We start from the raw sequence: 12,824 nt of genomic DNA, 5'->3' as shown, positions 1-12,824 counted from the left end.
AGTACAAAGAATAGAAAACAAATATAAACCATTTGTTGCAATAACTGAAGCTATAAATGTTCTTTAAACAACAATACATTCTGTCACAATTTTAGCGATATTTCTGTTTTCTTCACTGTTTGAGGTTCCGAAATGGAGGCACGGGCATAAAGGATCAAAACCGCTGCCTCAATTTTTTTTGTATCATCTACACAATGAAAGATATACGCATGTTGTTCTACAACACTATTAAAATTTCCACATACTTATTGTTAAAATACATGCATTTTCTTATTTCTGGGTAACACTCTGAACAGGAAGTTACAAGTTTCCACTACAGTTTTTGATCCTCATTATAAAGTAATGGTAGGATTCTTGCAATCTGTTTATCTAAAAAATAAAAACACACAAAAAGAGAACAACACAGGAATGTTAAATTGCTAACACTTTTTCTCAAATAATATTAAAATAATGTCAAATGATGTTAAAATTAAAAAATTTACGCTGGCTACTCCCACACTGAAGGGTGATGCCCTAGTCAGAGGTCGGCAAACTCATTAGTCAACAGAGCGAAATAGCAACTGTACAACGATTGAAATTTCTTTTGAGAGCCAAATTTTTTCCACTTAAACTATATAGGTAGGTACATTGTTATTAACTTAATTAGGGTACTCCGAAGGCTTAGGAAGAGCCACACTCAAGGGGCCAAAGAGCCGCACATGGCTCACGAGCCGGTTTGCCAACCACGGGCATTAGGTGAGAAAGGATTCTAAGGAAAACACATTTCTCAAGTCGAGCAGTTTCCCAAACCACCTTTCCTTGGGATGTTTCCACTATCTGCTCAGATACAAGCACTGCTGGCATGCAAGCGAGGCAAAATACTGATAAGCATGTCAGCGGAGAGAGGTGAGGGAGGACGTTCTAACACCACAAAGTTACAGTACAGATTCATATAATAAAAAAGGGAGTGTGGAGATCTGTGATTGATTGCACCTTGGAAGAAAAGGAATCGTCTTGTCTCTCAGATACACTCTTGACTGCTAAGTTGTGAATTCAGGACAATTACTTTTTAGAATGGCTTTTTACCAAAAAAGCTGACAGCTGCAAGTTAATGAAAGGAAGTTATTTAGTAGACTTCCTATAAAAAAAAAAAGAGAAGAAAAAAAAAGAGCGTCAATATTATATATTAAATTTTCTGAAGTTCTATTGACGTAGAATCTTTGCATAAAAGATGAGCAAGAAATATTCTTCTCCCTCCATGGGCATGCTAGGGATGTTACAAGAATGGAATATGGCCCTAACCGGTTTGGCTCAGTGGATAGAGCGCCAGCCTGCAGACTGAAAGGTCCCAGGTTCGATTCAGGTCAAGGGCATGTACCTGGGTTGCGGGCACATCCCCAGTAGGGGGTGTACAGGAGGCAGCTGATCGATGTGTCTCACTCATCGATGTTTCTAACTCTCTATCCCTCTCCCTTCCTCTCTGTAAAAATCAATAAAATATTAAAAAAGAATGGAATATGTATGTAAAACATGGGATGGGCAGAGCTCAGGCTCTGTACCCAGGCACTACTCACATCGACCCTAACTTAATAAAAACCGAGTTTCTGGTTTTAGAGAGAGTCTCTTGGACAACAAATACAAACTTCACCCACCAACAGTTAGTCCTGCAGGTGAGCCACATCTCGCCAGGGAAAGCAGAGTTCGTCACCTTCCTGCCGTTTGGTTTTTCTTTTGCTCAAAGAAATGTGTGAGAAGCACTCCCATTTGTTTAAAAAAAAAAAAAAAAAAAGTGATGGTTATTACATCAAAGCTATAGAATGATGTCAGCATCCAATTACCCAAACTTGACAACCAGCCGATGAAAGCACGTATTCCTATAAAAATTATTCACCAAGTAATATTTGAAAGCAACCTAATCAGAAGGTGTCATTCAAAAAAATGTTTAGGAATTCTTACCTTCGACAACTCTGCTTTCAACTAATGGCTTGGAGGGAACCTCTTTTAATTCGATAGAGCAAGTTGATTAGACTGAGCACAGAGCCCCCGGAATGTGGATAAAGACCTACTCACCACACTGTTCTTTCCCTTCAACTTTGTTTATTGATGTACTGAACATGGAAAAGTACAAAGAATCCAAACACAAAAGAAAACATGTACAGCCTCTTAAATACTCAACAGAATATATTTTCTATTCCAACAGATGTGAATTAAGTCATACTGTACAACTTCAAATAAATACCAGCCTTACATTTTATTAAGTGCTCTGATAAACACTGTAAAGTGAAGCACAATTTGCATGCCCTCTCATCAATGCCTCGGTTTGCTACAGTAGTATAGGAAAGAAGCATGTAGATGCTGTTTTCCCGCCAGGGAAACCTTATTCTTTTTTTAAGTATATACATGTATTTTGTTTTTTAGTTTTTTAGCTTTTTTTTTTTTTTTAAACGCAGAAGGTTAACTCTGACAATCTAAATGCACCTAAGGATATGAGAAAGTGCTAAGCCAATTGATCTCGGAATAGCATTGAGTGGGTCAGCATGAAAACTCGCTTTATTCACTTTAGCACGCGCCTCACAGTATATGTACTGTACTATACTGAAAATTTTTATAACTACAATTTTAAATAATAAAAAATAAAACTCAACGCAACCGCAAAGATAATGTACAACTATGTTATGCATAGCACATTGCCTGTTCTAAGGGGAAGCATGTGAGCATCTCAGTTTATACAAAAAGCAGGACGTAACTATATAGTTCTCAGTGCATCCTGATGAAGGCGTCTTTGCCTTCAGCTTTTTTGAAAATTTATTATACGCTAGATGCTAATCAGAAAATATTTTGTATTTGTTAAAATTTCTTTCATACATGGTAAAGACTTATTTTATTATTTCCCCAAATAGTGGTTTAAGCATCATACAAAGTTAAATTTCAATAGCATACAGATATTTATGATTTTTTGTATGAAAAATGTAAGGAAATTTGTTCAAAACCTATGGTTATACTCATTTTCTTTTTACCACAAACATATTTATAAACAAAAAGGTAGCATCACCATAAACAGCTGAAGCTAGACTATCTACAGACGAAATTAGCAACAAATCTGATGCACTGTAAATTCAAGTCCTCAGGACAACAAAAGTGATTAAGCAAGACCTCAAGTAACAATGTTAATGCCATTTACAACGGAAAAAACGGATACAAAAACATTCAAAACCTGAACATCACTTGGCATGTAAGGGGGAAAAGAAAATCAAATTAGCTGAAAGGGTCATAAACACAAGGTCTTATTTACATTACACAAAGCTCAGGTGTTAGCCTTGAACAGAACTTTCAAAATACCTTCAAATATATCCAACTCAGATCACTTCTGCCGACTTGCTGCAGTACAAATCATGGGCAACATCTCTTTTCCTTAAGACAAAACAATTCTTCAAACAATACTGCAAGTACATCACTAAACACCATGAGCTCTATCTGAAGGGATTTCTTTAGGAAGAACAGATTTTTTTCCCCCATCTCTTGGTAATTTAAATTTCTTGCCTGCTCTTATATATTCTTTTGTAAATTTTTTTTTATTTGTTTCAAAATCACAAATCAATGTGAGCCACCTATCACATAATAACCAGGATGACCAGACACTCCACTGGTGATTACAAAAACGAAACCAGCAGCCTTTGTTTCCCCCCATCGAGTCTACTCCTTTCATACAAAGATCTCAAAAGTATTTTTCTACATCATAAATCTTTCTAAATTTTCCAACCACTGCAAATTTCCTGGTAAATTTTAAAAGCTCACTAGGTGTCATATGAAGAGATTTCTCAAAGTATTCAAGTCAAAATATTTGTTCCAGGACCAGTAAAAAGTTTCTCCAAATTTTCTTTTTTATAAAAATAGATGCTTTTTTTAAACCCACATCAAAGAGGCTCTTATCTCTTTGGCAAGGTACTGCTTTACGAAAAGTTCTCCAGTATTCTTACAATAAGCGTTTATAATGTAGCCCCCCCCTGCCCCAACCCAAATCATAACTATAAAATAAATACTGTTTGTAACTTCATAAATAAAAATGTAAACTTCAAAATACTTTTTCTTAGACGTAACAGCGATGCTTCAAATGTAAACAAAACACAAAGCTAATCAGAAAAAGAAAAAAAAGGGGGGGGGAGTGAAAAAAGACACAACCAACTGAGGAATTACAACACAAAGCCTCAAGGTTTACTCACAGGTTCAAGGCAGTTATGTAAAAAGAAAAGAAATGTCATCCCTTAGCTGAAACACTTTAAAAGGTCCACCTTCTTCAAAGAAGGCAATAGAATGCAATGTGACAGGTAAAAACCCTGTACCTCTTGTCCATATTCAAACATAAAAGATATTTAAGAAGTTTTAATTCAAATACTAGCAATAAAAAATCTCACATATTTCTTAGGATGCTAAGTAGTCGTTTTTTTTTTATCCCCATCTCAACACTGACTTACAAAGACATTTACTAATGTAGAAAGTTTCTCTTAACTTGCCTTTGTTGGGTAGTTTTCATATAGAAATGGACTGAGGACAAGAGCGCATTAGGCTTTGTGCGTTTTGTTGGTCTTAAAGGAGACCTGCAGTACTCTGTCCCCCAGACGGTATCCATTGAGGCTCGCGATGGCCATGGCGGCCTCGTCATAGTTTGTCATAGTCACAAATCCAAAACCTTTGCATTTGTTGGTGTTAAAGTCACGGATGACCTTCACGTTGGTGACCGCTCCGAAAGGCCCGAACATTTGCCACAGGATACTCTCATCTGCATCCGGAGCCAGGTTGTACACAAAAATACACCACCCCGTTCCTGGGTGCCCGGGGATATTAATTCCAGCCAAACTGGTCATTCCGTCAATGGTCATTGGAGAAAACCTACTAAACAAAATAGGAAACACGAACACACACACACACACACACACACACAAACACACACACACAACAGAAACAGGCTGGTTACAGCAATGGACTGACTTCTTTTCCCTTTCCCATCCCAGAGCTTTAGTAACTCCCCTCCCCCCACAGATGCATACAACTATATGGATGCAACTATTTGGTTGGATGTTCCAACCAAAGTCTGTGTGTGGCTTGCAGCGACATGCTACACTATCAAGGTATGAATAAGTTATGAAATAGCCATGATATGCTGTGTTGAATAGCACTGTCCACAATAGCAAAAAAAAAAAAATACATATACTGAGAACGGGCTTCAGGAATTTAAGCAGGGCTGGGGGAGGGGCGCAACACATATGTAAACATGCTATAACGTCGAAATGCAATATAAAATAAAGAATGGGTTTTTAAAGACCGGGTGGGCATTGGCATCCAGTGGTACAAAGATATCCCTTGAGTCAACCGTGCTTCAAAAGGCAGCTTTTCATTAGGTTTGTACATGCAAAAGAAAACCCAACACAAACTTATAAGAGTGTCACTCCCCAAATCAAAGAAACTAATCACTCAGGGAAGGGATTATGAGCGTCATGAACCTCTATCATTACCTCTTCACTCCATAAGCCATATTGAGCAGATTGTCCAACCTGCAAAACACACATTTAGCAAATTTCAGTTTTTAATTGTTCCCCTTGATGTCCAAGAAAGCTGGGCTGGTTACTGCCATCTTCCAAGGGGACATTTGTATATTAATTGTATGGGACATCAAAAATTGGGGCTTTTCACAGAGAATGGGTCCCCATTGCCATAAGACACTAGCTTTTCTGATGGATGCAGTGTATCTCTACAAGGGCCAATGCCACACACAGAAGCACTGGTGGTCACCTGAAGACGCCCTTCAGAGAGGCAGTGTGGAGGCCCTGGAATAGTTAACACTTGGGTTCTCACCTTCTGCCAGGAGGTTCTAAGTGCTCCACATACACCTACATGTACTTAATGCTACTTGCAATTCTCACGATTCTGTTGTGTATGCCGAGACGCACATACAGGTTTAAGGGACTTGCCCAGGAGCACGGGACTATTAAGTGGTGGCACTGATATTCAAACTGCAGGTGACAGAAGTCCATAAATTTCCCTTCAACCTCCCAACTTTGAAGGACTTTCATTTCTTAGAAGCAAAGTGTGTTATAACAGGTAGAAAGAACCTTCCCTATACACAACCTCCGCTAAACCTCCCATTTCTCCTTGTGCTCAGCTAAGAACCAGAGAAAGAAAGACGAGAGACTCCCCACACTGCAGGGAGCTATGCAGAGAGGAGTTCGGGCCCGAGCTGGAGGCTTATTTTGCTATAAGGAGTGTAACCCTGCTCCAGGTGTAAGCAGCCAGGTACAAACCAACCAACCAACCAACCAACCTGAACGTCTCTTGAATGTTTTAAAAATAAAGTATTTGAGGTGAGTAGGTACTCTAATTTAAAACTCTCCACATCCTTTTCCTACTTTAAAAGTTAAATGGGTGGTACAGAACTTGATTTAGCAGCTGCAAAGAGTTCCAATGTCCACAATGCATACCAATTAGTTACATGTGTTTAGGGGAGGTGGGTACAACTTAATGCCCTGCCCACATAACCACCTTTAATGGCCACTATGCTGGGCACTCTCCAAATAAGACCTGGGTTTGGGGAACAATTTTTCTCTCAAGTTTGAAATTCAATGTTTCACCCTTATAGTCTAACAACCTTCGGCTTCAAGTGAAGCTCAAAGTCACTTGAGAAAACTCCTTCTAGTGTTATAAGAGCCGGAAAAAAACACACATCTCTTTCTGGTCTTTCAGAATTAGAAGAAGAAAAAAATCTCACCTATTCCTCTTCCCTATCACCCTTGGGCATTTGTGTGCTTTGTTAAAATGCAAATAAAGAAATGGACTGCTGTAATGCAAAGTATAAGGAGACAGAACAAATCAGAGACAAAGGATCCCTGTGTGTGTGTGTGTGTGTGTGTGTGTCTGTCTTGTCCCACCACCCTCTCAGGACCAGGGACAGTTCATCCTCACTGTACCACTGATGGGGAGCACGGACCTGGATCCTGCAGGTTTAACTGAATAAAAGCGATGAGGTTACCAACATTATCCTTAACTGCTTAATCCAGAATAAAAGCCATCAGGAGAGCTGGCTGGGGAGCACGTGTGACACGCCCAGAGAAAGCACATGTGCGGAGAGACTGCACAGGCGGGAAGACTTTGTTTCTGCAGAGGTGATGACTATAGTCGAAGATGCCAGGTCTTTATACTCCAAAATAAAGGCCACCAGTACCAGAAATAAAGATGCGCACAAATCCCATCACCAAACATAAAGTAACAAAATACAGGTCATTTCATAAAATTGCTGGAATGACCAATAGAGCATGCATCTGACACGTGATACCTGTACAACAGAATAGCATACTGAGATACTGGGGCCTGGTTCCCAAGTGTGGAAGGTCCAGAGGCAGAGGGTATTAATTCACTCAAACTAGCCACATCATCTGTGCCCACTAACTGGGCCCAGGCAGGAACTGTTACACGCCGCCAGCAGCAGCTTAGACACCAACCAAAGTACAGAGGCAGACTCCTGAGCAAGCTCTCACTATTTTTAAGACAGGGTGGAAACCCAAGTGAATGACGTGCGTTAAGGGAGAGAATTCATTCCCCAATCTCCACCCCAGGAATCTCCAGGGAGGAGGGAGGAATAGGGCTTTTAGACTAGGATCTCCGAAGGCCCTCTCAGTGGGCCTCACATTTGTCCAACCTGTGAAGTCCTTTGTGATACCAGGACCCGCACTGATTTTTTTTTTTTAATCCTCACCCAAGGATATTTTCCCATTGATTTTTAGAGAGGGGAATGAAGGGAGAGAGACAAGGAGAGAGAAACATGGATCTGAGAGAGACCCATCAATTGGTTGCCTCTAGCACACGCCCTGACCAGAGCTGGGGATGGACCTGCAATCCAGGTATACTGCCCTTGACTGGAATCGAACCCAAGACCCTTCAATCTGTGGGCTGATGCTCTACCTACTGAGCAAAACTGGCTAGGGCTCTCACTGATTTCTTTACTCAGTGCCCATTTGAGAAATTTAGTTCTTTGGAACTTAAACCAATTTATCTGCCTCTACCTCTCCTTCTCGCCTCCCCTCTCCCACATCAACAAGGTGTGCAGGGAGGAGCATTGGGCTTAAGAAACAGGACCTAGGGCAGTGATGGCAAACCTTTTGAGCTCGGCATGTCAGCATTTTGAAAAACCCTAACTCAACTCTGGTGCCGTGTCACATACAGAAATTTTTTGATATTTGCAACCATAGTAAAACAAAGATTTGTATTTTTGATATTTATTTTATATATTTAAATGCCATTTAACAAAGAAAAATCAACCAAATAAATGAGTTTGCGTGTCACCTCTGACACGCCTGTCATAGGTTCGCCATCACTGCCCTAGGTGATGCTGAGAAGTCCTACCTGGGAGCAGGTGGGCCTAGCAGGTCTCTCTTCTCTCTCAATAAAAAACACCCATGTTTCTCATGAGAGCTGGGAGAAGGCGGGGAGGGAGGGGGGTTCCACATGGGTACCACACACCCCCAAGTCCTGCAGCAGCTGGCAAACTATAAACTAGACAGTTATAAGTGATCATGGCACAGGCCACATCATGTTCTCTTCTAATGCCCTTGTTTACAGTTAGCTAAGACACAAGGACACCCCTCCCCCTCACTCTCCAGATTACACATCTTCTCTGGGAGGTCATTTAAAAATGGAAGCCGATGTTTAGTGGAGACCAAGTTAGTAAGTACCCTCCAGAATGATCCAGGGGGTATGTGGGATGATATAGTGCAGTGTGGCAAGTTAATACTCAAGCATCTATCAAGTATGTATTTTTAAACTTTAAAAAGTGTATTCTTCACTCACATTTAATCAGTGCACTGCACCCTGTACCCGCACTTATTGCCCGCGCATCACATGTTTTCCTGAGGGAAGACGGAGCAGTCCTCAGAGGGACAGGGCCACTCCCTCTCACCTGCCCTTCAGACTGGACACAGTTCACTTTACAAATAACTCATTCAGTGGATTTGGGGGATTAGACATGTAAACCGAGCTTTAATGAAAATAATCCTCAAAGAATAGGTAGCTTCAAAAGGATTCCTGTGAAAACCACCATCATCATCACGATCAGAGTGCGGGTGACAACAGTAAGGGACACCCACGTCATAAGGAAGGAAAGGGAGGGCTGGTTATTTCTTCTACTCCGTGTACCCACTGCATCAGGAGGTCAGACACAAGGCAATCCATGTCGCACCTGAAGTCAGACCAGAAATTTGAAATTATGAAGATAATTTTGTGACTCTTGCTTTAAAAAGGTATATATGATCCATTAAGATAGTGGTAAATGAAATAGAAAGCCAGTCGGCATAATTAGCAAGACATTTGATATGTTTATTTCATCTTCGGCCTATCTTAATCTTCTATGTCTGATCAGGGTTTCTGAGTGAATGAATGCAATAGCACAAGCCCAGTTTATGGAAAAATATATACTGTGGTCACAAGTACAAAAACTTTTCTATTAATAAGAATACAACTCAGGAAACTAAGATGGTAATACTTCGAATAGAACCAAATATTAGGGAGAGCATTCCCATTTCCAAGCTAGGGGTTGATAAGAATGAAATGAAGGTACCTGCCTAGCTTCCAATAAGTTTAGCTACCACACTATGGGAGTAAACCTAGGGCACACTACGACCCACACACAAGTAAAAGAGAAAATTCGAAGTTGACTCGAGTCAAGTAAGAATATAAAGCGAGATTACTTCCAATGGATAAAAAAAATAAAGCTCTGGACCCTAAAAATATCGGTTCTCAAAAGTGCTCCAAAGCACTGACCAAGATCTGCTTTGACGTTAAACCACAAGATCACCGACTTACCCCCTTATCCAATTAGGGGGTATCATCTGTTCTCTAAGAGAGAAAATAATCACTCGGGAGAATTGAAACCAGTTTCTCCCAAAAGGAAATTCTGATAGTGCAACCAGCAAGTGCCTTCAATGCAACTCAAGGGCTGATTTGAAAGGCTTCCTGAAAAATGCATAAAGGCTTATCGGAGCCGGCACACAGGCCATTAGACTAGATCACACTCAATAAAATTAAAGCTGCTCCACATGGAGAGAGATGAAAAAAATCTGGCTGAAAGTTTAATTCAGATACCATGTCCCAAGAATATACTTAAGGGGCTTAAATTACACTATCCATCCAAATAAGTAAGAATGGTTTTATTTTGAAAACGGTAGTCAATTAAATAAGCAATTTAGATCAGCAGTGCTCATGTTAATTCTCTTTCTAATGATTCATGTGGGTTGAGTGAGTCATAAACTTCACAAGCCCACTTTTTAAATATATATATATATTTTTATTTATTTATTTATTTATTTATTTATTTATTTATTTATTTATTTATTTATTTATTTGAGAGAGAGGAAGGGAAAGGAATAGAGAAAAACACTGATGACAGCAAAACTTCATCAATCGTCTGCCTCCTGCACGCCCTCTACTGGGGATCAAACTGGCAACCCAAGCATGTGTCCTGACCAGGAATCAATGGAAAAAATATCCTCAGGTGATAATTAACAACAACAACAAAGCAACCAAACACACATCAGGTTAAACCTGAACTCTAGGAATAAAGGCTCTTGGTTCTCCTAACACTCTAGACCAGGGGTGGGCAAACTTTTTGACTCGAGGGCCACAATGGGTTCTTAAACTGGACCGGAGGGCCGGAACAAAAGCAAGGATGGAGTGTTTGTGTGAACTAATATAAATTCAAAGTAAACATCATTACATAAAAGGGGACAGTCTTTTTTTTTTTTTAGTTTTATTCATTTCAAACGGGCTGGATCCGGCCCGCGGGCCGTAGTTTGCCCACAGCTGCTCTAGAAACACACCTTCGCTGAGCTCAAAGACAAGTTCAGAACTTACCATTTGGACAGAGATGTGGGAAGGAATGGGAAGTGGAGTGATGGAGACAAGAGTTAGGAATATGAAATGACAGTAAGATTCTGCCCTATTTTCTGAAACCGAATTTCCCTTACAACAGACAACTCATTCCCTCACCCACTCACCCCTGAAACAAATGTTTATAGGAGTTAAGGAAAGAAAGAAATTCCCAAGTTAATAACATATGGAGCTAAAAGATAAAAGCACATAATAGGCACAAGGTATTTTAAAAGGTACTACATTTGACCATGGGAACACTTGTAACACTTTACCCAAGTGCAAATAAAAAGCAGAGAGTCTGCAGGCAGAGGGACTTAGATCACAGTGAGCAGATACAATGGCTATCAATAGCCTCATATTTGAGTCACCAACATGCCTTGCCATTTCAATAATCAGAAAGACTCCTGAAGATCCTGTCACTTCAGTCCTTTTGCCCAATCTTCCTCAGGATTCAATCTTGATTCTAAAAACTCAGTTTTACTAAGTAGTGACCATAAAACAAAAACCAGAGCTTAAATTGGAAACACCAAAAATAACAATTTAAACGAATACAGCTTCCTACCAACGTCAAACCTTTTATACTTCCAGAGCGTTAAAAATCAACAAGTTCCAAGAACCTGCCTTTCCCTGCCTAAGCCCCGAGGAGCTCTGACGTTCACTAGCTGGCCTGCCTAGGAAACACCTCCAGAATTCCTGCAAGCTCGTCTGTGCTAAATTTACAGAAAGCGATTCTTCACTTAAGATGCCACAGAGGAATCCTACAGGCATAGCTAAAAAAAGCAAGAACGGGAGGCTTTGTAGGATCTCTTTCTCCCCAAGGGCAGCATCAAGCAGCCCCATGCTGCCTCCCTCCAGCCCATCTCCGTACCACCCACCTCAGCCAGAGGGGGCAGTGTTTCCTTTCTACCGACACTTTTTTTTTTTCACCTCACAAAGTTAAAGCCCAAAGTGAACAAAGGGCTCAATCCACTGGTACCCATTCACCCAGTTCCAAACAGAGCCTTTTCAATGTATCACCTCTTCTCCCACAGCAAAGCCACCCTCAGTGGGAAATGAACACAGTGTTTATAGCAATTTCTTTCTCAGACCTCAGGTGACATAACTGTTATTTTTTAAAGGGAGCTATCTGTCTGATTTTTTCCCCCTACTTTCTTTTCAGCACTTTAAATACCTCAATGAAAAAAATGCATGTGATTTAAGCTTAAAATCACGTAACTCCTTATTAAGTTACATTTGTGACAATACCTTTGATAACTAACTATTCTGCCCCAGCAAGGAATTGATATACACTTGTGATTAAAAAATAAATAAAATTAGCAGGGGGTTAGATGGCATTGTGGCTGCAGTACACCATATGGTCACAAAGGGTATTAAAAACTGTTCTGGAAAATAAACACTGAGTGATTGTGCCTTGTGAGCTCTGTTTAACATCTTAAAGTTACTGTTCTTCGCACATGCAAGTTTAGGGAGGTTTTCTAAATGACTCGTGGTTTGGTTGTTACCTCAGGATTAGAATAGAACTTCAAAAATTGCAACATTTATACTTATCTATAAGACAGACTATCTTCTCTGCAAAAGAAGCATGAGCATTCGATGGACTTATACAGGGGTCTGCAAAGTACCACCCACAGGCCAAGTCCAGACAGCGTATGTTTCAGGGGAGTCCAAGAGGCAAATACAGTTTTTACATTTTTAAAGAGTTGTGTTTTGTTGTTGTTATTTTTTTTTTAAAGACATATATGCAACAGAGACCATGACCCACCGAGTCTAAAATATTTACTATCTGGCCCTTTACAGTGAAGGTTCGCCAGCCCCTACACAAATTTAAAGAGGGCAGAGGGACCCATTTGTAGAAACTTAATATAGTCAAATAGGTTATATATCCTTAGTGGTGCAACTATTATAAACCAAAGTAACTGAAATATCTTGACCTA

The 12,824-nt window shown here is 40.1% G+C and overlaps 1 protein-coding gene across 9 annotated transcripts in view; it reads right to left on the bottom strand.

Moving 5' to 3' along the window:
• Nucleotides 1-2,059: 2,059 nt before the first annotated feature.
• ELAVL2 (ELAV like neuron-specific RNA binding protein 2) overlaps nt 2,060-12,824 on the bottom strand; it is a 138,353-nt gene continuing 127,588 nt past the window's right edge. For 7 of the 9 annotated variants that reach the window (XM_015563773.1, XM_006763562.2, XM_006763557.2 and 4 more), the window contains 2 exons: nt 5,490-5,528; nt 2,060-4,869 (listed from right to left, as the gene is read on the bottom strand). In XM_015563773.1, the coding sequence (XP_015419259.1) occupies nt 4,539-4,869; nt 5,490-5,528 (370 nt within the window). In that variant the 3' untranslated portion in view covers nt 2,060-4,538. The remainder of the gene's footprint in view (nt 4,870-5,489; nt 5,529-12,824) is intronic. The other 2 variants (XM_015563771.1, XM_006763566.2) reach the window with 1 other exon arrangement.

This window comes from Myotis davidii, unplaced genomic scaffold (assembly GCF_000327345.1).
Source record: "Myotis davidii unplaced genomic scaffold, ASM32734v1 scaffold1518, whole genome shotgun sequence".
Classification (NCBI taxonomy): Eukaryota; Metazoa; Chordata; class Mammalia; order Chiroptera; family Vespertilionidae; genus Myotis; species Myotis davidii.
The sequence above is the reverse complement of the archived record's forward strand: the minus strand, read 5'-3'. Positions and strand labels throughout refer to the sequence as shown.